We start from the raw sequence: 25,574 nt of genomic DNA on the forward strand, positions 1-25,574 counted from the left end.
TTTAATACCTCATTCTTTGCACGAATTTGAGCCCTTGTTAAAACTCTCTCATGTGGATTACCAATTATTTGTTCCTTCAGATGATCTTTTATCCGTTTGTTCATTGGTGGATAGGATGGATCGAAGTCCAAAGGTGTGTCTTCGTACAATTCATCATTATCGGAACCTGCAATTGAACAAACATCATTAACATCATGATAATTTTCATTATTTCGTAATAGGTCCTCCTCAACATTAGCATTTAATCTCTCCCCCTCAACATCAACATTATCTCTCTCATTCTCCCCCTCGAAAGAATGCTCCCCCTCCATCAGATTATTCAAATCCAAATGCTCCCCCTCCATTGGATCATTTTGCATACTTTCGCCTATTTCTTGAGGAGATGATGTTGAATCATCAGTAAGCTTTGAAAGTTCAGGGATATGATTATCAGGAGCTTTTTCTTCAGCATTTCCAGCATGATCTCAAAGTCCAAATATCAAATCATAATCAATATCCAACATTTGCATTGGTTCAGATGCATCTTGATTTTCTTTCAAAATTGGAAGATTTTGAAATTGTTGTTTTGATTGTTTCATATAATAATAATCAAACGTAAGATTAAAAGTTTCTTCCACTTTTCGTATATGCTTGTTCAATACACGATATGTCACTGAATTATGCGAATACCCTAGGAAAATCCCTTCATCAGCTTTAGCTTGAAATTTCGAAAGGTTATCCCTGAGATTCATAATAAAACACTTGCATCCAAAGACATGAAAGAAATTTACATTAGTTTTCCAATTATTCAGTATTTTGTAAGGTGTAATATTAAAACGCCGATGAATGAAAGATCTGTTCTGAGTAAAACATGTAGTGGATACAGCCTCAGCCCAAAGATATTGTGGTAAGTTCGCATATACCAACATAGTTCTTGCAGCTTCGCATAAAGATTGATTTCTTCGTTCAATAACACCATTCTGCTGTGGAGTGTATGGTGTAGAGAAATTATGAGAAATGCCTTTTCCACTAAAAATGAATCAAGAACATTGTTCTTAAACTCAGTTCCATGATCACTCTTGATTTTGCGAACAAGCTTTTTCAAGGTAATTTCCATTTTCTTGATAAAGTCAATCATGATTTGTGCCACTTCGGATTTTAATCTGAGAAAATAAACCCATGTGAATCTGGAAAAATCATCAACAATAACTAAGATATATTGTTTGTTGTTTAGAGTTGAAACAGTCGAAGGACCACATAAATCAATATGTAAAAGCTCCAGTGGTTCGATAATTTTTGAATCAATTGTGATCGGATGATCTTGTTTATATTGCTTGCTAACTTCACAAGCTGCACATAAAGAATTGTTATCAAACTTAAGAATAGGTAAACCTCTTACCAAATCTTGCACAACAAGTTTGTTGATATTTCTGAAGTTGATATTTGAAAGTCTTCGATGCCATAGCCAGCTCAGATCTGATGTTGCTTTTGAAAGAAGACATACAGCAGGTTTACCCACAATTGGATTGATGTCCAAAGTAAACATGTCACCCTTCCGTTTGGATTTCAACAAAACTTATTTTGTGTAAACATTCGAAATAATGCTTCCTTCTTCGTTAAAAAGTACTTGATTTCCAGTTCCTACCACAAGTTGTGATACACTTATCAAGTTGTGTTGTAAACCTTCGACATAAGCAACTCGATTCACTGTGAATTGTCCATTCATGATTTTCCCATATCCTTTGACTTGACACTTTTGATTGTTACCAAACTTAACAACTCCAGCATTTTTCAAGCTTCGACAGCCTCTAAGATTCTCCTTCTTCCCAGTCATGTGACGAGAGCAACCACTATCAATGTACCATTTATTATCATATTGCTCATCACAAAGTACCTGCAATCATTGAAAGAATTTAGGTACCCAAGGCTTTTTGGGTCCTTGGAAATTAGATTTCAACAACAATTTGAAAGAATAACAGTTGACTAAATCACAAACTTTAGTTTTGAGACTATTAATAATGTCCACATCTTCATTTGTAGGGATTGTAACATAAGGTTTTGTTTGTTTCATATGATTACTTATATCACCCTTCGCATTCTGATTTTGTGATTTTTCAGTCTTCGTTTTTATGACTGGTTTCCATGCTTTTACCATGATATCGAATCATTTGATGACGAATTGCCATTTGAAGAAGTATTTACATACTTTTCATAAGCTTCGTTGATTTGATCTTTCGAATATTTACTTGATTGATAAATTCTTCCCCTTCTTTCGAGCCAGTGATCAATATTCTTTCGTGAAGTTATCCCTTTTTCATGCGAAGATTTCAATGTTTAATTCTTCGTATGAATAGGAAATTTGGCTTTTGAGGAACAAAATCAAATTTTGGTTTTGAAACAACTGATTCAGCATAGGTAGTATCAACTGTTGATTTGAAATGTTGACGTTGAGAAAAAAACTATGTTGAATTAGAATTCAATGAATTATCAGAAATCTTGCTTGAAATGTTAGGTTTTGACACTTTCGAAAACTTTGGGATTGTTTTCACTTCAAACTTAGTATGAGTTTTTGGACGATAAACTTGTTTTACTTTTGAAAAAGATGAATTTTTCACTTTGAAAATATATTTTGATGACTTTGATTCAGACACATTTTTTCTGGAATGAGCAGAAGTTTTCTTTTTGTCTGAATAATTGTCTGAATTCACAGACTTAGCTGTTTTCGACAATTCGGTTGACGTTTTTCTAGACTCGATTGTTTGCCAAAATATTTTCTTTCGTGCTTGTCTTTTTGAAACATTATTTTCTTTCGAAATTTTTTCAATTTGTTCTTTCAATTCTTTTGAATTTAATTTGACCCCACTTTTTGTTTTCTCAAAAATGGGTTTGCTGACTTCTTTCTCAAGTTTTGATTTTTCAACCCATTTTCTCTGAGATTTTTGTCTTTGAAAAACATATGAATTCTTCGTTAGGTTGTTTTCAACTTTGCTTTGATTTGTGAAGAACCCTTCATCTGATGTTTCCAAATTGTCTTGTTCCATCATTTTCTCGAATTTTGGTTTAACATTGTCAACATTTCTAGTTGTTACGAACACTTTGTTTGGAAACACAACATCATCTGAACACTTGAAAATTGGATACACAATAGTATTTGTTTCAAGGTAATGAGCACCTTGTTCTTTCAACACTTTGTCATACTTTTGTGTATCACCATACACCTGGTTAACTACAATTCGAGGAATTTCTTCATTCTTTGAAAATACCTTTTCCTTCGAATGTTGCTCATCTTTTTCATCATCACTATCATCTGTTTGACTATCTCTGATTTCCACAAAGTCCAAATCACAGACTTTCGAAGTTGAGGGTTGATTAGTATCATTCTTAACCAACAAATCATTAACTTTTTCTTTCCCTTTAGATGTAGATGCAACATTAATAATAGACAACTGAGAACAATCAACATCCTCAAGATCACTAATTTCACTGATATTATTAGAATTATCTTCAATATCAGCAAAATTATATTGAGCATCAGATGTTGGAGTTTAAGTATTTTTCAAAATGTGAATTTGTTCAAACTTAGTTAAAGTATCATTTACAATTTCAACTAATTCAGTAGCATCAAGACATTCATCTACTTTGACTATTCCATATCTATATCTATCATCAGGAACTTTGTCAAATTCAACTATTTCTTTCTCACAATCATACGAAATATTATCTACCTTAGCTCTTTCGTAAGCTAAAAAAGGCAATAACTTTCTATGTTGTTCTTTACTTATCTCACAAGAATGATGTAATTCTGTTAATTTCCCATACAATCTTTTAGCTGAATTAAAGTAAATGTTTCTTTGTGCTAACAACGTACAATTTTATTTCACTTGACAAATTATCCCTATCAACCATAATGTTTGTAATCTGAAGTTCGAAACAATCTACTTTCGTGTTTTTCAAATCTAACTTCTTCTCTGTCTCCAACAACTGCATAGAAAGCTTCTTAGCCTCATTGCTAGCAGACACCACAATTGAATCAAAATAAGTAACAGTTTTATCAAAAGATACCAATTCAGAATTATAAGCATGTACTGGAATATTAAAAGATTCAAGAATGTTGCGTACCTTTGTCGTCATTGGAGATTTTTCTGCAGCCTTTGATACGAAGCATCTTCCTTTAACTTCGTATGCTTCCTCATCCGATTCCTCCTCCATCTTCGCAAATATTTCTCCATGTGTTGGATTTCGCATCTCCTCATCATCTGATCTAGATAACCAGACTTGATACGTTCCATCATCATCTTGTTCTCCCATGGCAACTAATGACAAGTTCTTTACCTTCGCACAAACCTCTTCCAGTCTTTCAGCATAGTAAGCTTCATCTTTTACCTTATTTTTCTTCTCATCTTTCTTCCTCAATATGCAATCATTGGCTAAATGATTGGCACCGTTACAGTAGTGACAGTCTACTCCAGCATCTCCTTTCAACTTCTTCTCAATCTTTCCCTCAACATTCTTCGCATCCTTCTTCTCCTCCTCCTTCTTCTCATCACTTGCAATTTTATTCACAAAACTTCCTTTAATCTCAGTTGACTTGATCTTCGAATTGAATGGCTTTTTGAAGAACTTTTTGACATGATTGTTTGAATAAAATGCTATTGCTTCATCATCATAATTCATGATGAATCCCTCTTCTCCATCAAAATCATTTTTCTCATGAACTTCTTTCTCAATTATTTTTGAATCCAAAGCTAATGGACCTCCCAAACTCGCCTTCATTTCTTCAGCAATTTCGTTCACTTCATTTTCGTGTGATTTTAACTGATTTTACACATCATTCAAAGTTAACGTATCAAAGCTTTGTTGATTTTTGACCATCATGCTGACATTTCTCCACTCCTTTCTCAGGCCCATAACAAAAATGAGATTGAACTCCATGACTGATCTGGTGATTCCATATCGGTTGCATCGATAGATCAATTCATTCAGACGATCGTAATACGCCTCAATAGTTTCACTTTCTTTCTATTTGAAGTCTTTCAATTCAACCAAGCATTGTTTCATAGATTTAACTCTTGTCTTCTCACTTACTTGAAATTTCTCCTTTAGATTGTTCCAGATTTCCTTTGCAGTTTTACAACTCCTCACATAGTTGTAAACAACTGGAGGCAAAGCTCCTCTCAGCTCTCAAATGCATTTCTTCTCCAACTTTTTCATACGTTCAGTTTGATTCTCTACTCCAGAACTTGCAGAAGACGCTCCAAGTGGTTGAACATTTGATGGAGCATTGATATTACCAGAAATACAGGTCTACAGTTCTTCATCTAAACCATTGAGATAATCCTCCATACGATCATCCACTGATCGTAATACTCAGGAATTAGCATTGGAATCAAGATTGAATGACGCCATTGTTGTACGGAAAAAAAACTTTGAGAATTTGAAGAAAACTTAAGATTTTTAACAGCAAACTGGTTGATTCAAATTGAAACAACTAGGAGAACACTCGATTCAACAATTCAAGTGCAGAATCGAATCACAGACTTAGATCCAATGAACTTTTCACTTTTCAAAAAGTGTGGAAACTTTTAAACCAAAAAAAATGATTTAAAAACTTTTGAAATGATGAAAATTAGATCAGAGATATGATTTATGCTCTGATACCAATTGTAGAATCTAAGAATCGAGTTTGAATATTAATCAGAGTAAGTAATAAGAAATTGTATGAATGATTGAACACCGATGTAAATAAGATCATGATTCAGCTCAATATTATGCTTTAGGTTCACAGAGTACAAAAGTAGACAAGACTGTAAAATTCTTATCTAACTCTAGTAAAGACTCTTATTTATAGGAGATTAAAAGCGTACAAAAAATATACTAAGGAATAGACATCAAAGCTTCATATAATATGCCTTAGTAAAATAGATAACAAAACATTCGAAGAGTACATACAAGATTTCGAGTCTTTGCAACCAAACTACCCTTACAGAGGTTCAAGGATTTTGGTAAGTGGAACAAAGATAGGGTGATTTACTATAAACTCGATCACCACTCTTATCGATTCATTATAATCCAGTGGATTGAGAGAGGACATTTAGGTAGTGTCTCTCAGGAATGGTTCTTGATCGGCAGAGGAGGAGGAACCTTTTGAGCCTTTGGAAGATTTCTTTTTAGCAATCGACTTCTTGGGACTTTGTGAAATTGGTGTGGTTTCTTGTGAAGACGCCATTGTTGTAGGTTATGAATTCTTGAAGAACATGAAAAACAGTTGAGAGAGTTTGGGAGATTGAGGGTTTTGAGAGCGTAAAGAGGTAAATAGGGTTTTAAATGGGTATTTATAGGTAAGTTAAATGGCTCGGGTTAGTCAAAGGTAATAATGAAGATCTGAATGTGAAACAGGTTGCATTTAATGAATGGCGCTTTTTTTTTTTTTGGGGGGGGGGGGGGGGGGGGGCTGGGTTGACCTAGGAGGGGAAAGGTTAGGGAGAATGTAGCCCAAAATAGTAACCTCCAAACAGCGATTTAACGATTTCTTTTAGAAGCGTGCAAACGTGTACATGAGAATCAAGAATGATAAGATAAGGATCTTTTTCAAAAGTAACCATTGACAGAAAAGGGCATTTCATCTTATTATCCTTTGAGTTTCTGGATGAATTGTTCCGGACAAAGTGTGAATTAGAGGGTAAAGAGTTGTATCCCATAACATACTTAATTTGAAAAGAGGTCCGGAATAAGAAATAGTCCGGACAGAGTTTCAATTCCGGAATCAAAAATTTAGTGTGCTAAAAAGGTTTGCGATTCCGGAACAAGTGTTCAATTTTGAGACAAAAATGGTTGGAGATTCCGGAATAGGATTTTAACCAAGTTTCCAGAACAAGATAAAAAAATTTCAGAATGAGATTTTTGAAAAGCTTCTAGAGTACATTTTGAAATTCCATAGCACATTTGAAAATTCCAAAGCATATTTGAAAATTCCGGAGCACATTTGAAAATTCTGGAGTTGAACTCCGGATCACATTTGAAAATTATTGAGTTGAATTCCGGAGCACATTTGAAAATTCCAGAGTGTATTTTGAAAATTCCGGAGTTGAATTTCGGATGCTATCATGAAGTATATCCAGAGATGATGATTCGAGCATTATGACAATGTGAACTAAAGATATCAAACAATTAGAATGAACTGTACAGCTTAACAAATTCAAGTGAAGGTCAGAAACAAGGATAAATAAAATGGTCCTAAGTATTCCGAAAGAAAGTAGTTCCGAGATGAAAAGATTTTTGAGATCGGAACTAGATTTCTTTCAAATACGTCTATCAAAGAGAACAAGTCTCTTGAAAGAACTGAGGATCTGGTATCATCATACACATCTTGTTGAGAAAGCTATTGAATTTGGTTTTGTCTAATGCCTTGGTAAAGACATCAACAATCTCATCATCAGATGGAACAAAAATGAGTTAATTGTTACCATTAAGTACATGATCTTTTATGAAATGGTACCTTATATCGATGTGCTTGGTCATTGGGTAATGAATTGGATTGTGAAAAATCGCAATGGCACTTTGAGAATCACAATAGATACGAATTCGTTGAAATCGGTAACCATAATCCAAAAGTTGAGATTTCATCCACAAAACATGAGATGTACAGCTGGCAGCAGCAATGTATTCAGCTTCGGCTGTAGAGAGTGCAATGCAGTTTTGCTTCTTGGATGACCAACTTGTAAGGGACGAATATATATTGTAATGAGTCGAAGTTTGTACCCTTCGTATATTTTGTAATGTATTTACTAAGGAACCTTATGTTAGAAACTTAATGTCTATACCTTAGTATTTTTTGTATACTTTCACGTCTCCTATAAATAGGGACATTACTTAGAGTTAGAGAAGAGTCTTTATAGAACTTGTCTTCTTTACTTTCTGTAAAATTGTTGAAAGTATAATTGAGCTAAAACAAGATTCTATTTACTCATCGTGTTCATTTCATATTACACTGATTTGATTCTTTTTACTCGATTATCACTTCATCAATTGGTATCAGAGCAAGAATCATTATTGCGATCTGATTTTCAGTTGAATCTTTTGTTTTTGAATCGTAAAACTTGGTTCAAAATTTTTCGCACTGTTAGATTCAAAAAATCATCTCTGATCATCAGTTTTGATTTGATTATGCATTTGATTTGTTTAATCGAGTGTTTGATTTTGAGTTTTTGTTCAATTCATTCAATCGAATTCAAATTTCTTCAAGTTTTCTGAAAATTCTTATCTTAACGATAATGGCGAATTTCAACATGAACACAATGACTTCTTTCTCGCATCTATTAGGATCTTCCACGAAAATTCCTATGTTAATTCCGGAGTATTATGATCAATGGGCGGATCGCATGGAGGATTATCTGAATGGTTTGGATGAAGAACTTTGGAATTGCATCTCAGTAACTGCTCAAAGTCCATTGAATGTTCAAAACATTGGATCTTCGAATTCCACTACTGCTGTTGATGAACAATCCACAAGGATGAAGAAGAACGAAAAACATTGTCTAGGGAATTGAGAGGTGCACTGCCACCTGTTGTTTACAATTATGTGCGTGGTTGTAAAAGTGCAAAAGAAATTTGGAATACTCTCAAGGAGAAATATCAGGGAAATGAGAAGACGAAAATCAATTTTGTGAAACAGTGTCTTGTAGAGCTGAAAGAATTCAGACAAAAGGAGAATGAAACAATTGAAGTTTACTATGATCGCTTGAATGAGTTGAATTATCGATGCAATCGATATGGAGTCACATGGTATGCTATGGAATTCAATCTTACCTTCGTTATGGGACTCCGTAAAGAATCGAGGAGTGTTATCATGATGGTGAAGAATCAGCAGAGTTTCGACACATCTTCTTTGAATGATTTGTATAATCAACTGAAAACTCACGAAAGTGAGGTAAATGAAATGGCACAAGAGTTGAGTTCAGTCTAGGAGGTCTGTTAGCACTTGTCTCAAATGTAACTGAAAAGGAAGCAATTGAAAATGGTGATTCGGATGTTGAAGAGGGGTTTTTAATGAATTCGGATGATGAGGCAATAGCATTTTATTCAAACAAAAGGGTCAAAAATTTCTTCAAGAAACCTTTCAATCTGAAAGTGAGGCAGGGATGAGTAAAAGGAAGTTTTGTGAACAAGGTTATTGGAGAGGAGAAGAACATTAAGAAGAAAGACAAGAAAGTTGCTGAGGAGAAGAGTGAGAGGAAGTTGAAATGAGATTCGGGTGTAGATTGTCATTTCTGCAACGGAGCAAATCATCTCGCAAATGATTGCATGCTTCGTAAAAAAAAATGAGAGAAAGAATAAGGTGAAGGATGAGGCGTACTACACAGAGAGGCTGTAGGAAATGAGAGCTAAGGCGAAGGGTATGTCTTTGGTGGCTCGAGGTGAATAGGAGGAAGATGGCATGTATCAAATCTGGACAAAAATGATATGTCAGAATTAAAGTCCCTGGTCAATAACGACAATGTTGATGGATGTGATGAATTCTTCTGGTCTAGACCAATTGAAAACTCAGATGAAACAAGGGGTCTTTCTGAAATGACCTCATGGAAAACGAAAGGAAAATACGTTTCGAAACCACTTAATCGTGTTGAACTTCTTTACGATCAGGATGGACCAAGTACCACAAAAGACGTTTCCAGTGAAACATCTTTCGAATAGACCTATGAACCAATCTGAAAGGAGAAACCAAAGTCTAACATTCATAAATCTGCTACGGAATTAATTGAAAAGAAAAGACTGATGAATGCTAGATATAGGAAAATTTTGCAAGAAAGAAAACATTTTTGGAAAAATAAGAATTCAACTCAAAGTTCTGATAATTCTGAAAGAATTTCAAATCAAAATAAGAATTCATCTCCAATTCTAAAATCGATAAAAAATTCCTTTTCAAAACCAAATCTTTCAACTCCACAAGTTTCAAAATCACATGCTTCAAAACCAATTGAAAAGCAAAACACTTTAAGTTTTCTCCGAAAACACAGTTATCAAAGGCTAACATCCCACCAAAGGATGTTAAAGGCAAAAGTAAGTTTATTTCAGAACCGGGGATTTCTCTCGAGAAACATGAAGCAAATGTGAAAAATGAGCAAAAGGCATTTTCAAAATGAATTGCTCCTAAAATCAAAGAAAATGCTCAACGAAAATCCACTTTTGTTGAAATTAATATTTGTGATATGAAAGTGGAAGTTTTCAGAATCAAAAACAGGAAGAATCATGCTTTGGAACAAAAATCTTTTTGGGTTGATAAAACTCAGATATTTCATGTTCTTAAGAAATCCTCACAAGGACCCAAGATGGTTTGGGTTTCAAAATCTCTCTGAATTTTGTAGGTTATGCGTGACGAACAGTACAATTCAGAATGGTATATTGACAGAGGTTGTCCACGTCACATGGATGGGGGAAGAGAAGAATTGAGAGAGTATAGATCGTTAAAGGATGGCGGTAGAGTAAATTTTGGAAACAACGCCAGAAGAGAAATCAAAGGCTACGGAATGATCACGGATGTCGAATTCTCTATTCGGAAGTTAGCAGATGTGGAAGGCCTGCAACATAATATAATAAGTGTTTCGCAATTGGTTGTAGGTACTGGACTAAAGGTGTCATTTGATGATGAGGGTTTAGAAATTATTGAGAAAAAATCTAAAGAAGTGCTTCTGAAGTCTTAAAGAAAGGGAGAAATGTATCCTCTGACTTTGAAACATATCAAAGGGAATCCGCCCATTTGCCTTCTTACGAAAGCTTATTCAGATGATAGTTGGCTATGGCACCAAAGGATCTCTCATCTGAATTTCAAGGATATAAACAAACTCGCACTGGGTGATCTTGTACGTGTTCTACCTCTTCTGAAGTTTGAGAAGGGACATATGTATGCTACTTGTGAGCTTAGAAAGCAAAGTAGAAAGAGTCACTTAACCATCATCAATACCAAAATAATTGAATCATTGGAATTAATGCATATTGATCTATGTGGTCCATCTACGATCAAAAGTATTAGTGGTAATAAATATATTTTAGTTTTTGTTGGTGATTTTTCTAGATTAACCTGGGTATTCGAACAGAACATACACTAGATACTGGTGGTAGCCAGGGTTTACAAACAGATCATACATTACATACTGGCGGTAGCCAGGGTTTTCGAATAGAACATACACTACCTACTAGTGGTAGTCAGGATTTCCAAACAGAACATACGTTTCATACAGTAATCAACAAACATGTTAGAAAATATTGGATTTTCTTGAAAAGCATGCATACATATTTCAGAACTTGATAATAATGGTTTTCGATACAAACGGCATTTTTACTTATAATGAAAATAAACCATTTGTACAAATTCAGTGACTAGTTTTCAATACAAAAACATGCTTATGAACTCACCAGCTTTATGCTGATACGTTTTCAAAACCGCTTGTATTCTCAGGACAATGATAGACAAGTACCTTCGCTAGCTTTTGGGAGAAGACGGAGCATTTTGGAGTCTCGTCTTTATCTTTTGTTACTTTTGATGTACGCAAATTATGTTTTCAAACAGATGTAAATATTATTATTGTAATGTAATGGTTGTGTTTACTTTGATTGCTATGATACGATTGTTGTGATACTACGCATGACGTCGCTTGCCCCCGGACGTTTTCGCCGTTATTTCTGACGGTTCGGGGGTGTGACATCGGAGCAATTCATTTTGAAAATGCCTTTTGCTCCTTTTTTACATTTGCTTCATGTTTCTCGAGAGAAATCCCCGATTCTGAAACAACCTTACTTTTGCCTTTAACATCCTTTGGTGGAATGTTAGCTTTTGAAAACTATGATTTCGGAGAAAACTTAGAGTTTCTTTTAATTCGGTTTTGAAGCATGTGATTTTGAAACTTGTAGAGTTATAAGCTTTGATTTTGAAAAGAAATTTGTTTTTGGTTTCGGAATTAGAGAAGAATTCTTATTTTGATTCAAGAATCTTTCTGAATTAACAAAACTTTGATTAGAATTCATATTTTTCCAAAATGGTTTTCTTTCTTTCAAATTCTTCCTATATCTAGCATTCAACTACCTTTTCTTTTCAATCAGCAGTAGATTTGTAAATGTTAGACTTTGGTTTCTACTTGCGGATTTGCATATCAGTCTGTTCCGAAGAGGTTTCACTCGGAACACCTTTAGTGCCACTAGGACCAGCCTTATTGTAACAAAGATCAACACGATTAAAAGGTTCTGAAACGCATTTTCCCTTCGTTTTCCATGAGGTCATTTCAGAAAGACCTCTTGTTTCATCTATGTTGTCAATTAGTCCTGACCAGAAGAAATTCACTGCAACCATTCGCATTATCATCGTTAACTAGCGACGTTAGTTCTGGAGTATCATTTTTGTTCAGTCCAGTTTTTACAAAAACTTGATTCGGAACTGTTTGTACTTTTGGAAAAAAAATGTGGCCTTTTAATTTAAAACACTTGAACCTTTATTTTCTACAACATGGACGAATTCAAATGAATTTTCAAAAATCAACTTTTTCTTTGGTTCAGGATTATTTTGTACAAACTCTGAGCAATCAACGTCATTCTCTACATAAATCTCACTCATGTTGCTTTCATCAAATTCAGAAAAATTCTCATGATCATGAGCATTTTCCAAATGCAATTTATTGCACAATGAGTCATACTTCTACGTAGAATCTTGTTTGATTTCTTCTTTGTCCTAATCATTTAACATTTGTTTCAATGTATTTTTGTGTTCTTTAGACTTAATGTATTCTTCTATTTTCTCAAGTCCAATTTTATATGAATTTGAAACATCATCAGAAGAAACGATGGATTCATACTTATAACAATATGCATCGATTTCATCCTCTTTCAATTCAAGAAATGTATTTTAGGGTTTGAAACCAACAAAGTCTAGTCTTCTTTGGAGATCTCACTATATGAAAGATCAGATTCTGAATCTTCTTTAGCCGCCTTCTCTCCCTTTGTGACCAATGCTAGGGATCCCATGCCAAAAACAATATTCACCTCCTCCGTAACTTCATCTTCATGGGATCTCAGAATTCCCGCAAGCTTTGCCAATGAGTAGCTCTTAAACTGTTCATGTGCCTTCTCAGTAGACACAATAGCTTTCCACTTAGATCTTAGTCAATTCATAAACGTGACTTTTCATTCAATTACTTCACGACTGAGATTGTGTTTAAGCATCCTGCTTAACAGATGATTAAATCGATTGAGCGTCTGATCTAGTTTTTCATCAGATTTTTGTGCAAACGCTCCAAATTCTGATAAAAGCAATGTCTGCACAGAGTGTTCTAAATCAGCGTCACTCGAATAAAGTTACTTTAGCATATCTCATATCTCCTTGGTAGTAGTACATGCACTCACGAGACGAAAGGTATCCGGTGGAAGCGCAAACCGTATAATTCTCATCGCCTTTATGTTGCTCAACAATGTATCCTTTTCATCCTGAGAAACATTAGTGTGCTCAACAAGAAGTGCATTGTATTCAACCTGAGCCTTGATAACCTTCCTGGTTGCAGTGTGTGAAAATGTCTCATGAGTCATCGCTTGCCATATTGTTGAACCATGTTCTTTAATACCTAAACATAGTCTTCAAAGTGCAACGCCCAGACTTCATAATCCTAAAGGAAGAGGATTGAAATCCTTGTAGTGGATCCAATACTACTAGAAAGATTGAACGATAAAGAAAGATGATCTTCGTACTGCATGATGTAGAAAATTCACAAAAACATGGATATAGAATCAGATGTGTAAAACGAAACTTCAAGTTTTAGGGTAAAAACCAAAGATTTAGATCTAACATCTACCATCAATAGAAATGATCAAGACAATGGGAACAAATCCAAGAAAAACACCAAACCCTAATCGAACTCGACAGAAGAATAGTGACTAAGTTACATTATCTCCCGCTCTGATACCAATTAGAGAACAATAAATAAGATTGATAGATTCTATAATAAATAATGTGAATTGAATAACAAGAACAAATATCAAAATAGTGCTGAACGCTTTGATTATAAAAGCTCTAGAAGAGTTCAAGGAAGAACTTCTCTGTGAGCACTAGGTAGGACGACCAAAACGTTAACTCTAATTGATACATACATGCACTATAAATATCTAACACTAGAAAAGCAAAACCATGAATGGACAGGCCCAAACCGGTAAAGAAGACTATACTAGCACATATATTTGACAACAATACATTTAAAACCCAACAAGGGATGAAATTCAGATCGTAGTGATAGAAAGATGGTGACCGGTTGTTTAGCATGAAAGATTTTGGGGTCCTTAAAGTAATGAAGTGATTTCTATTTGATCCTGTGGTGTTTAAATTTTGATCCACTTAGAAATTTGTAGGGTTTACGAGAGATCTGTGGTGTTCAAAATTTGATCCATTTGTAAGAAAATGGTAGGGTTAAGAGATATTCTAAGAGAGAAAGTTGGATTAGATGTCAAATGGAAGTGGTAGATATTTGGTATTTAACAGAGATTGTTTTGAGGAACCAACAGAACCGATTGGGAACCCGACTATGTAATTCGATTTGCCATTCCTCTATACCCATAAATTCAGTTCTCAGTTTTTCGGTTCACATTTCAGACCCTAACTAGGAGTGAGCAAAAAAAGGAATTGAAAGAATCCGGATAGAATTACGACCAAGAGATGAGTTAATGATACGATGCAAATCACAATGCCATTTTGTTGTTCTAAAATATGCCTACTTGCATCATACCCAAGATTCACGATGTAGGGTTTTAACAACAATGGCATATGAAGCTTCCAGAGCATTAAGCACAATAGAAACAATAAGCTAACAATTCAAAAAACCGAGTATCAGAAATGCCCATGTTCTAGGGTTAGGGTTTGTTTCTATGAAATGAGACCATATGAAGAATGTTTGAATTGAGAATTCAGAAAATGGATATATAACCGAAGAGTAATTTACGAAATTAAAGAACACTGAATGGAATTAAACATCAAAATGCATTCGATTAAGCTACTTATTTCTTCTTGCCTTTACCGGCGCCGGACTTCCGCTTCGGTGGGATTATAATCTCACCTTTGAGCGTCGGAATCTGCATAAACTGATCCAAACCGCCGACTCCACCGAACTTCTTCCGGAACTTCTCAACTTGATCGGCGTCGATGAGGTTGGCGGAGCGACTGCCGAGGTAGAACGGGTGGTTGCCGGACCAGACATCTACGACGTACTCTTTCTTAGTGCCGCCGGTGGTGAGGACGTGGTCTCCGCTGCAGTACACCTTGGCGTCCTCGTAGAATTCGGGGTGGATGTCCTTCTTCCGGCAAGTCCATCGCGCTTGATTTGGGGGGGATACGGATGCAGCTACCTGATAAGAGAAAATTGAGGAGGGTTAGATTGAAATTATGATGCGAAATGGAGGGTTTTAGGTATAGTGTGACGACCTTTTTCATGGATAGTGTTGGAGGAGGAGGATTTCTGTGCAGGAAGGAGTTGGATAGGCTTATCGCCATTTTTGTCTGTGGGTGTGCGAGAAAGAAGACGATGATAGCAGATAACAAGATTAGGAAATGCCAATGGGTTTTGCGTTTACAAAGAAGTCGAGTAGGCAGCAAAATTACAATTTTGACCTTAAGTTTTTTGAAATTTTTGATTGGGCTAATACCATAAAACTAGTTATCTACAACTAATAGTACTTCTTTGTGATTTGAATAATTCGTTTTTTAAATTGTTTTAAGTAGAATAATAAACAAATTTTGGGTTTTCATTAGTCATTACACATAGGATGTGTATTTCATACGACCAAATTTATATTGAATCTTACATGATGATGTTTATTATAGCATCCGGTATGATAAAATATATTAACGTATTTTAATATATGTCTTGATCGTTTTATTTAATATAATAGAATTATTCTGTTGAAGTTCACTTCAATAATATAATAGGACTCCCAAAAAATTATTATTCGGTATAAGTAAAAGATAAGTGGCTGAAACAACTAAAAATATTAATTATTTTTCATTTATATAAAAACTAAACCAATGCTACTATAGAATCTATGTGTTTGGATACCCATAAATCCGCTACTATAGAATCTATGTGTTTGGATACCCATAAATCCGCTACTGTTAGAGATCAAGTTGGTATAGATTGGGACACTGGTAATCATCGTCGTATGCCTATGGATGGATAGAGAAAAGTCAATGAGCTATTTTTTTAGAGACCATGCAAAATCATTATTTTGAGGATAGGAATGACAGATTGGGTTGGATAGCTGATACTTCAGATGTTTTTCTGTTTTTGTAGCTCGCTCTATTATTGATTCTAGCTTACTTCTAGTTAGTGGTGGTGAGGCTAGGTGGAATGATTGGGTTCCTATTAAGCTTAATATTCTTACTTGGAGGATCAGACTGGAGAGTATTCTGACTAGAGAGAGATTATCATACCGTGGGGTTGAGGTGGAGTCAATTTTATGTCCGGTATGCCACACGTTTGTTGAAACTACTAATCATATTTTTAGAGGATGTAGAGAGCTGATTGATATATGGAGCAGGATTGCAATTTGGTGGGATGTTCAATACGTGAGCATCTTACGGTTTTTGATATCCGTTCGTGGTCCTATTCCCTTCATTCGAGAGACGGACAACGCATGGCTTTGATGCAGTAGTGATATCAGCCTTTTGGTGCCTTTAGAATTTTCGAAATTCCATCATTTTTGGAACGATGTTACCTCGAAAATCTCTTATTTTTTATGATATTGTTGAAAAAACATTTTTTTCCAATAGGTATAGTAAAACTAAGTTTGTTTGGACTGCTTGGCTCCATAATCCTGCTTTAGCTTCTATTATATTGTAATGTTTCTTTTTCTAGCTTCGTGCTAGTTTTAAAAATCATCCGTTGTTCCAACAAAAAACGAACCATAAAAATTTAAAATCTTTAATCAAAATTATACGAAAACAAATACCATACATAAACGTTATATCCAAGATACGTCTTAAAAGACAAATTTTATAAATTTTCTGTACAATAATTATTGATTTGTTTTCCTTCTAATACAATACATTATGTTTTACCAATCTTACAAGTCTAATGATTTTACATCATTTTAATCTTTAGAACTAAAATATACTTGAGACCTTAATCACTCAAGAAACCTCCTAAAATATTTAGGATAAATCCAATCTATTCCATTTCTTTTTAACAAGCCAAATATTATAAATGGCATTGGCTAAGGCTTAGGCCTAGTAAAAGTAATTACAAAAAGGTTAATTGGTTTTTGAAGCCATAAGACCCGATTAGTTACAAAAAAAAGTTTATTTATGCTACAAAACCAAAGAAAAGAAATTTATTCCTTTCTCTTTATTCATGAAAAGATTATGTATTCATGAAACAACAATCTCCTACTGTAGTTTCATATTCATATTCATATTCATATCCAAACATTCAAACATCAAAATGGGAAGTAAATGTATGTACATGTACACTTCCAGTCATATAACACATATTTCCCAGATCTGGTAAATGACTTACAAAAAATATTCAAACAATTCTTCAAAAATTAATTCATAATTAACTGAAACAAATTGTTCCTGTTTCTGCTTCAAAGGCTGCTGCTATCTCTCCTCTGAGTTAAATCTGTTCCAAGCCGCCTGTTTCATTTTCGACTTAAATGTTAGTAAATGACCATTTTACCCTTCTGTTTAGAACTAACGCTTCAATAAAAAAAATGATAACTTAAGAACTATTACAAATCGAAAATGTCTCGTTATATAATATATGCAAAAAGACTGTTTGTTCATTTTTGGAGCAAACGAACTGTCGGGATGTGAGTAAATGACCATTTTACCCTTGTGTTCAGAATCGATGCGGAATAAAAACGATTGTTTGTTTAAGAACTGTTATAAACTGAAACGTCTGTCCAGAACAAGTGTTGTATACACAGACCTATTTTTACCGAATGATTTGTCGTAATGGTAAATGACCATTTTACCCTTCTATTTAGAACTAATGCTGAATAAAAATTGATAACTTAAAAACCATTACAAATCGAAAATTTCTTGTCTTGACTATGGAGCAAGTTTTTATATATAAATATACGCAAAGACTGTTTGTTTATTTTTGGAGCAAACAAAATGTCCGGATATGAGTAAATGACCATTTTACCCTTCTGTTTCAATTTAATGCTGAATGAAAACGACTATTTATCTAAGAACTAACGATGAGCTAAAACGTGTGCTGTATACAACTAAGCGAACTAAATATATAACACAAAGACAGTTTCTTTTTGGAGTGAATGATAGATAAATGACCAATTTACCCTTGTGTTTCAAATTTGCATACCTTCAAAAGATCGAAAACTTTTTCACATATATACTTTTGTTGAATACTTGCACCTCTTTGTTGCAGCTTATCAGGATGAACACAAAGAGTGGCCTTTCTGTAAGCTTTTTTAACTGCACTTGTGGTTATGATTTCTGTCAGTGACACAGATTGCCAACCACTCTCAGGTCCAAGAATCTGCAAAAAAAAAAAAATGAATATTTATATTTTGGAAATATAAATAAATAAAAAAATAAGTTTTTTACGTACATATTGCAGAGTTGAAAGTAATGCGCGTAAGTTTCCTTCTTTCCCAGATGACCATCTTTTGATATCAGCATCAAGATTATCAGCTATTCTCTGTAATTACAATTGTAAAGAAATTATAAAAGGAGTAAATTACTGAAATCGTCCCTGTGGTTTGGTCAAAATTGCACGTTTGGTCCCTAACTTTTTTTTGCACTCGGATCATCCCTGTGGTTTGATTTTGTTGCGTTTTTCGTCCCTGTGGTTTGATTTTGTGCATTTTTCGTCCCTTACATACATAAAGTTAGGGACCAAACATGCAACTTTTACCAAACCATAGGGACGAAAAACGCAACAAAATCAAACCACAGGGACGATCCGAGTGCAAAAAAAAGTTAGGGACCAAACGTGCAATTTTGACCAAACCACAGGGACGATTTCAGTAATTTACTCTTATAAAAATTTAATAAAAAGGGTTAATGTCATAAATGGGTAGTAAAATGGATTATATTTGGTTACTGAATTATGAAAATTAATGGAATAGAAAAGATGATTACGCTTCTTTCAGCTTGTTCTTTTTGGGCAAGCTGATCACGCTTTTCTTTCTCTGCAAGAGCTTTGGCCTGGAAAAGAACAAGAAAGGGTAATTTGGGAAATGAATTGGTAATGTTTGGTATGATGGAATTGGGGAAGGAATGGAATGGAATGGTTGATTCCGGTGGAATTGAGAATGAAATGTTTGTTTCTGAACTCTGAAGGAATGTGATTTCTTGGATTTTATAAATTGTAACCCATTTATATTTAAGGAAAATTTTTAATGACGTGATCTTTTTTTTTTTTTAACTTTTCATGATTTTAATAAATCGTTATTTTATTTTCTAAAAGTTATAACTACAGTCTATGTTTTTTTAGGGTTTGATTGAATGAAAAATACAACATTTTTTAAGTGATCAAAATGTTGTGTCTTTTATGCAAATAGCATTTTATACTTTTTTGCATAAAAGACAATATTTTGACCACTTTTTCAAAACAAAAAAAAACACAATTTCTTTAGTGGATAAAAATCAAAAGTTAGGTCACTCTTTTGGCTTAGATTGTAAATTAAAATTTTAGGTCATACCCAAAAAAAAGTCAAAATGTTGTCTTTTACGCAATTAACCCCATTTTTCTATTACAATCTGATTCGGGTTTTAATATTTTAATAAACTTTTATTACGCTTAATCATGTAGTTTTGTACACATCTACATATAATATAAAAAATTTCTTCAATGAAAATCCATTCCATTCCTACTGGACAACCAAACATGATTAAGGAATGTAATAACTCATTCCATTCCATTCATTTCTCATTCCATTCCATCCATCCAAACAAACCCCTAAGGAAATTCTTTAATCACAAAAAAGTAGCAAAGATAAGATACATACCACATTTTCCTTGATCCTATTATGCTTTTCTAATATTGCTTTACTTCTCTGAGCCGATTCTCCACTTGTTCCATTTGAAATGTGTAAATCCTGTTTAAAAAAAAAAAAAAAAAATTATCTACATTACTTTTCCTAACATAACAAAAAGTCAAAAACAATATATAACATCTGAAGTGATTGAGAACAACTTACAGAAGATGTTTTTCTAACATCGGTGACTTCAGTTCTTGATTCAGACACTTTCTTTTGAGACATTGCTTTTTCTAAAGCTCTTTTTCTAGCTTCAGCAGTAGCTCTCTCAACTGCAGCACGTTCTGCTTTAAGCTTTGAAGCTATTTCAGAAGCTTTCATGGCAGCTTTTTCTTGAACACCTGCCATTGCTCTTTGTCTAACTTCAGCTGTAGCTCTTTCAACAGCAGCCCTTTCTCTAGCTTCATTAAATGAACGCTCACGAGCTTCCCGAATTGCCCTTTCTACTACTAATCTATTTCTCTCTCTTTCCCTTTCTTCATTTGTTGCTTCTTCAACCTTCTTTTCTTCTTCTTTTTCCACCTCTTTTCTTGCCTCAGTTTCTTTACCTTCATCATTCATGTCCTTTGCTTCTTCAGATGTTCCTGTTTCCATTTGAATGATAACTTCAGGTCTTTCTGAATCAGATTCTTGAAGATTGATTTCTACTTCTTCTTCTTCTTTTTCTTTCTTGATTGTTTCTTCTGTTTCTTTACATTCTTTAACCTCTATCTCCATACCATGTATCCTATCTGAACATGATTCAGATTTTTCATCATTTTGTTCAGGTTCCTCCATGTCATGTGACACCTCATCATCATCATCATCATCAACATCAGACTTTGGTTCATGTTCATCTTGATTGTTTATGGAGGCAGATTGAGTTTGATCTTCAGAAATGGTTTCAAAGATTTCCGTAATTATTGTTTCTGTTTCTTGTAATGTAACTTGTGGTGAGCTATTGCTGACATCATCAACTGCTTGACTTGATTCCTCAACTTTGGTATCGATTTCAATACGATTTGAAACATGGAAGCTATGGATGCTTTCGCTTTCTTCTGCATCATCATAATCACTCGATGAATTCTCAATTATTTCCACATCACAAACATCATAAAAACTCTCACCATTGTCTTCTTCTTCAATGTGGCTTTCAGTGTCACTTTCCTCTTTCACTTCCTTTTCTTCCTCAACCACTTTCTCACTTGCTTCATCATCACTATTTGATTCATGAATCTCTGCAATTATTACTACTTCCTCATTGTGTTCTTCTTCAACAACTTCCTGCTTTGTATTTTCCAATAACCCTAATGCTTCACTGAATCTCTTCTCATAACAATTTTCATCATAATCATGAGATGTTTTCTTCTCTTCTTCTTCCACCTTCTGATACAAAGCTAAGTTGTTGGTTTCTTCAGGAAGCTTATTAGAACTACTGGGTCCCACCTCATCTTTATTCTCCTTCGACTCTATATTTTCAAGTACAAAAAAACCATTTTCTCTCTGATTATCTTTCTTCAAAGATTCATTTTCAATCTCTTCAGAAGACCTTGTTGCATGTTCTACAGCTTTTTCATTAGAATCACAAACAATCTTATCATCTTTTAACTCATGAGAAGATCTCATTGGTATCTCAGAGTTCTTTTCTGTTTCCAAACTTTTCTCATGAATTTCATTTATAACCTTTTTGACACCAAAAAGCTTCTCAACATCTGTAGATTCTGAAAAAACTACTGTGTCTCCATGCTTATGATTTGAAGAAACTTGTGATGCACTTACATTTGTCATTCTAGCTTTAAAGATTTCTTTAATCCAATTGTCTTTTTCTTTCTGTTCTTCACCTGTGGTTACATTTTCCACTCTAGCAGCTTTAACTTTCAAGCTATCTTTGAAACTTTTGCTTGAAAAGCTTTTAAGACCTTCTTTCTTTCTACCCACTGCTTCCTTTGCAATACGTATACTTTCTTGAGCCTTTTCTATTGCTTTTCTTAAAGCAGCTGCAGAAGCACCAGCAACCGAATTGACATCAAGTTCTTCATCAAAGCAAGTAGAAGAAAATGCTCCAGGAGCATCACTTTTCCATGTCCATGTATTTACATTAGTTGCTGAAGTTGCAGGTGGCGATGATGATGATGATGAATGTAACTTGAAATCAGCCTCAAATTTCTTAGAGAACCGATCATCAGATAAGGATTCAACAGCACTTTGTGAAGTTTGTTTCTTAAGAAAATCATCATCTGTTTCAGATGATATTTTCTTATCAGTTTCCTTCTTTGATTGAAGTATTGGTTCACCATTTGTTGCAGAAGCTGTAAGTGATGGTGATACTTTGGAATTATATGATTTGAGATTGACATTTTTATCATCTTGATGATCTTTTCCTTTAGATTCAATGATAGTTTCTGAAGTTTGCTTCTCAAGAGAATGAACTTCATTTGGTATAGATGCTTTTTGCTTCTCAATTTCCTTCTTTGGTAATGATTGTGATTTGGGATCAGTCTTTTTATCATCAGATAAGGATTCATCTTGATGATTTCTACTTTTAGATTCAACAGCTTTTTTCTCAGGAAAATCTCCCTTGATGAAATTTATCGGATGAACATTATTATCTGTTTCAGATGATTTTTTCTTCTCAGTTTCCACCTTTGTTTGTGAAGCTGCTTTAGTATTGAATGCTGAAGCTATAGGCAATGATGATACTTTAGAGTTATCTTTTTTATCATCTTGAAGATCTTTACCTTTAGATTCAACAGCAGTTTTTTTCTCAAGAGAATGAACTTTATTCACTATAGATGCTTTTTGCTTCTCAAGTTCCATCTTTGGTGATGAAAGTTTGGAGGAATGTGATTTGAGATCAATCTTTTTATCATCAGATAATGATTCCTCTTGATGATATTCACTTTTAGATTCAACAGCAGTTTGTGAAGTTTGTTTCTCAGGTGAATGAACTTTATTTGATACAGATGATTTTTGCTTCTTGGTTTCCTTTTTTAGTTGAGAAGCCGATTCATCTATAAAACAAGTAAATCCAGGAACAACATGTAATTGTGTCACATGTGTTGTTGTTTTCCCATCTAATCCATCTTTACTCCTTGGATTGATCTTGTTATATGACATGTTAAATTGCTTCAATGCATCAAAAGATTGATTATTTAGATCATCATCAAGATCTTGAGAGCTTTGGCTTGATGACAATCGAGCCCTACAAAGAAGATTAATAAGAAGAAAATGTTACAAAAGAAAGGGAAATGGTTAAAGAAAAACAGCATAAGATAATATGCATGAAAAAGATTGCCAATTGTTTAAAGATAATTTGCTAATTTGATGACAATGTAGCCACATGGAAGTAGAAATATAATGGGGAATCAAGATTTGATACTATAAATAGAAATTCAAGCCGAATACGAACAAAAATGCTAAAAAGTTCAACCACGGAAATATTGCATATATAATTAATGATGTTGGAAATCTTGAAAAAGAAAATATGTGTAATTTGAAAAGCTAAAAACCCTAAAAAAAATTAAAAGATCATGGCTTTCATAGCCCTAAGAAAGAAAGAAAGGTCACTTACATAAAATTTACATTACACATATATACAAGTAAAGGCTAATTAACAAAGTAAATCCGATTTTATTTCAAAATGGCATCTTTCTTTCATTAGGGCAAAAAAGTTAACTACTTACGCATGTCCTAAATCTTTGTTCCCTAATTCTTGGAGAAATCATGCTAGTGAACAAAGCACTACCTAAATTACTTATATAAGTTGCATAATCCTATTGAAGATAGTTACCACTTTTATCAAGACATAGGTCAGAAAACCCTAAAAACTAAAAGATGTCAGGTGTTTAGGTGTTGTGACCTATTAAAGAATGATGAAAGAATTTGAAGTTAGACATGTGTTCATGATATAATTTATATGTGAAAAGGGGATCAGGGTAAAGTACATACAAATCTAGACTTCTTTTTCAAGAACATCATGATTCATGAATGCTGTCTATATATTTTTTGTTTCATAACGTGATAAGATATAGCTATACAAATCCACAATGATGTTCTTCATTTTGGTAATCTATGTAATAAATCAGACCTACACTTTTACTCGGCACTCGGAAATTTTTAAACTTCACATTAACCAAAACTGTGCATAATGATTTCGCAAATTGCATCTCATAGAAAAGCTATATAGGAAGAAAGAAGAAGAATGCAAGAATTGGGGTTAGGGGTTTGGGGAATCTGAATCAACGAAGAATCAGAAGCCAAAGCATAAACTTTCGATCGATAAATTGTAAGGATCGATCTTCCGGATAACCATTTCATGTAATACGAAGTTCAAAAAATACAACTTTTAGCCAAATGACAAGACTTTTTTCAGAAATGGTATCGCTGACGATGGCAAAATCATTTCAAATGTAGAAAACGAAAGGGGGGAAGTTGCATCATCTTCATCGAGACAACATAAAACGACAAGTTATCTCCTTCAAACACTTTGAATAGAAAGAATCATGACTTTACCTAGCTTTATCTCGAGCAACCAACTCTTCATAAGAAACAGCGATGTCTTCGTCACGAAATCCACCAAAAATCTTACTGTAATCTGGCTTCGTACTCCCAAGTTCCAAATTTGAACCATCAGACGATTCTTGTAAAGTTGAAAGATCAAGAACCGGAATCGAAGAAGCAGCTTGACCGCTGCTAAAAATCTCACGGTACTCATCAACGTTAACAGCCGGAACTCCGTCGAACTTGGGTCGGTGGCCGGAAAAGACTCCGTCGTAGGCGTTCTTACCGGAGAAACTATTGGCATTTGACAGTTTTCTTCTGTGAAAAGGACGTGAGAGAGACTCCATTAGAATAAATTGAAGGTGAAGCTCCACTCTCTCCCTCCCCTTCTCTTTGAATCACCTAGGGTTCGTTTACTTTGTCCCTTGAATAATAATATTATAATTATAAGGGATTTAGTGAGAAAGGTCTTGGGTTTTGTTTGTTTGCAGGGGGAATTCTGCAGAAACAGGACAAAGGGAAGGTGGAGGAGAAGGGGGAAGTACTCTTTTGGTGAAACTCAATGTCAAGGGTATAAATGGTATTTTACTATATCTAAATAATTATTAAATCCAATAATAATTTACCATTTATGGTTAGAATGTAAAACGTTGGATTTGACATGCCCTTGATTTCAAAATATATTTTGTGTAATAAACTAAATTACAAAGATTAGATAGTTGTTATTAATGGTATGGTCAATGTATAGAATAGGAATTCAATAAATATGACAAATTGTATCATTATGTTTATAAACTTTTAAATATTATAAAATATTGGTGGTATCATATATAGGTTTTTATTTATATACTTGAGCCTATTTTTAATAATTATACACTTCATTCTATTTTGACTATTAAATTTTATAACATAGCATTAAGTGTTTGCTTTTTTATTAAATGTGTTTTTTTATTTTCTCTCACACAAAGACACATACTTCTTTTAATTTATTTTTATTTAGATTTTAAAGTATAAGAATTTTTAAACCGGGATATTATCTCTTTAAAAAAAAAATAAAAAAAAATACATATCATGTTTTCTCAATTTGGTGA

The 25,574-nt window shown here is 33.9% G+C and overlaps 2 protein-coding genes across 2 annotated transcripts; both read right to left on the bottom strand.

Moving 5' to 3' along the window:
- Positions 1 to 14,896: 14,896 nt before the first annotated feature.
- On the bottom strand, positions 14,897 to 15,571 carry EMB2184 (Ribosomal protein L31). Its single transcript, XM_078991775.1, has 2 exons — positions 15,425 to 15,571; positions 14,897 to 15,348 (listed from the first exon to the last, which is right to left on the bottom strand). The coding sequence occupies exons 1-2, from the start codon at positions 15,491 to 15,493 to the stop codon at positions 15,001 to 15,003; spliced, it is 417 nt and encodes a 138-aa protein (XP_078847901.1). The 5' UTR covers positions 15,494 to 15,571; the 3' UTR covers positions 14,897 to 15,000.
- A 1,810-nt stretch (positions 15,572 to 17,381) lies between these two features.
- Positions 17,382 to 25,001, bottom strand: LOC145043202 (uncharacterized). Its single transcript, XM_078991776.1, has 7 exons — positions 24,496 to 25,001; positions 20,167 to 23,185; positions 19,975 to 20,064; positions 19,106 to 19,171; positions 18,573 to 18,662; positions 18,324 to 18,500; positions 17,382 to 17,632 (listed from the first exon to the last, which is right to left on the bottom strand). Exons 1-7 carry the CDS (start codon positions 24,828 to 24,830, stop codon positions 17,597 to 17,599), a joined length of 3,813 nt encoding a protein of 1,270 aa, XP_078847902.1. The 5' UTR covers positions 24,831 to 25,001; the 3' UTR covers positions 17,382 to 17,596.
- Positions 25,002 to 25,574: the final 573 nt, after the last annotated feature.

This window comes from Lactuca saligna, chromosome 4 (assembly GCF_052625555.1).
Source record: "Lactuca saligna cultivar CGN05327 chromosome 4, ASM5262555v1, whole genome shotgun sequence".
In the NCBI taxonomy this organism is placed as follows: Eukaryota; Viridiplantae; Streptophyta; class Magnoliopsida; order Asterales; family Asteraceae; genus Lactuca; species Lactuca saligna.

Coding starts and splice junctions, on each gene's coding strand:
- EMB2184 (XM_078991775.1), bottom strand. CDS start 15,493: ATGGCGATAAGCCTATCCAACTCCTTCCTGCACAGAAATCCTCCTCCT. Junction 15,349..15,424: donor CAACACTATCCATGAAAAAG/GTCGTCACACTA, acceptor TTCTCTTATCAG/GTAGCTGCATCCGTATCCCC.
- LOC145043202 (XM_078991776.1), bottom strand. CDS start 24,830: ATGGAGTCTCTCTCACGTCCTTTTCACAGAAGAAAACTGTCAAATGCC. Junction 23,186..24,495: donor GTTGCTCGAGATAAAGCTAG/GTAAAGTCATGA, acceptor TCTTCTTTGTAG/GGCTCGATTGTCATCAAGCC. Junction 20,065..20,166: donor ATGTTAGAAAAACATCTTCT/GTAAGTTGTTCT, acceptor TTTTTTAAACAG/GATTTACACATTTCAAATGG.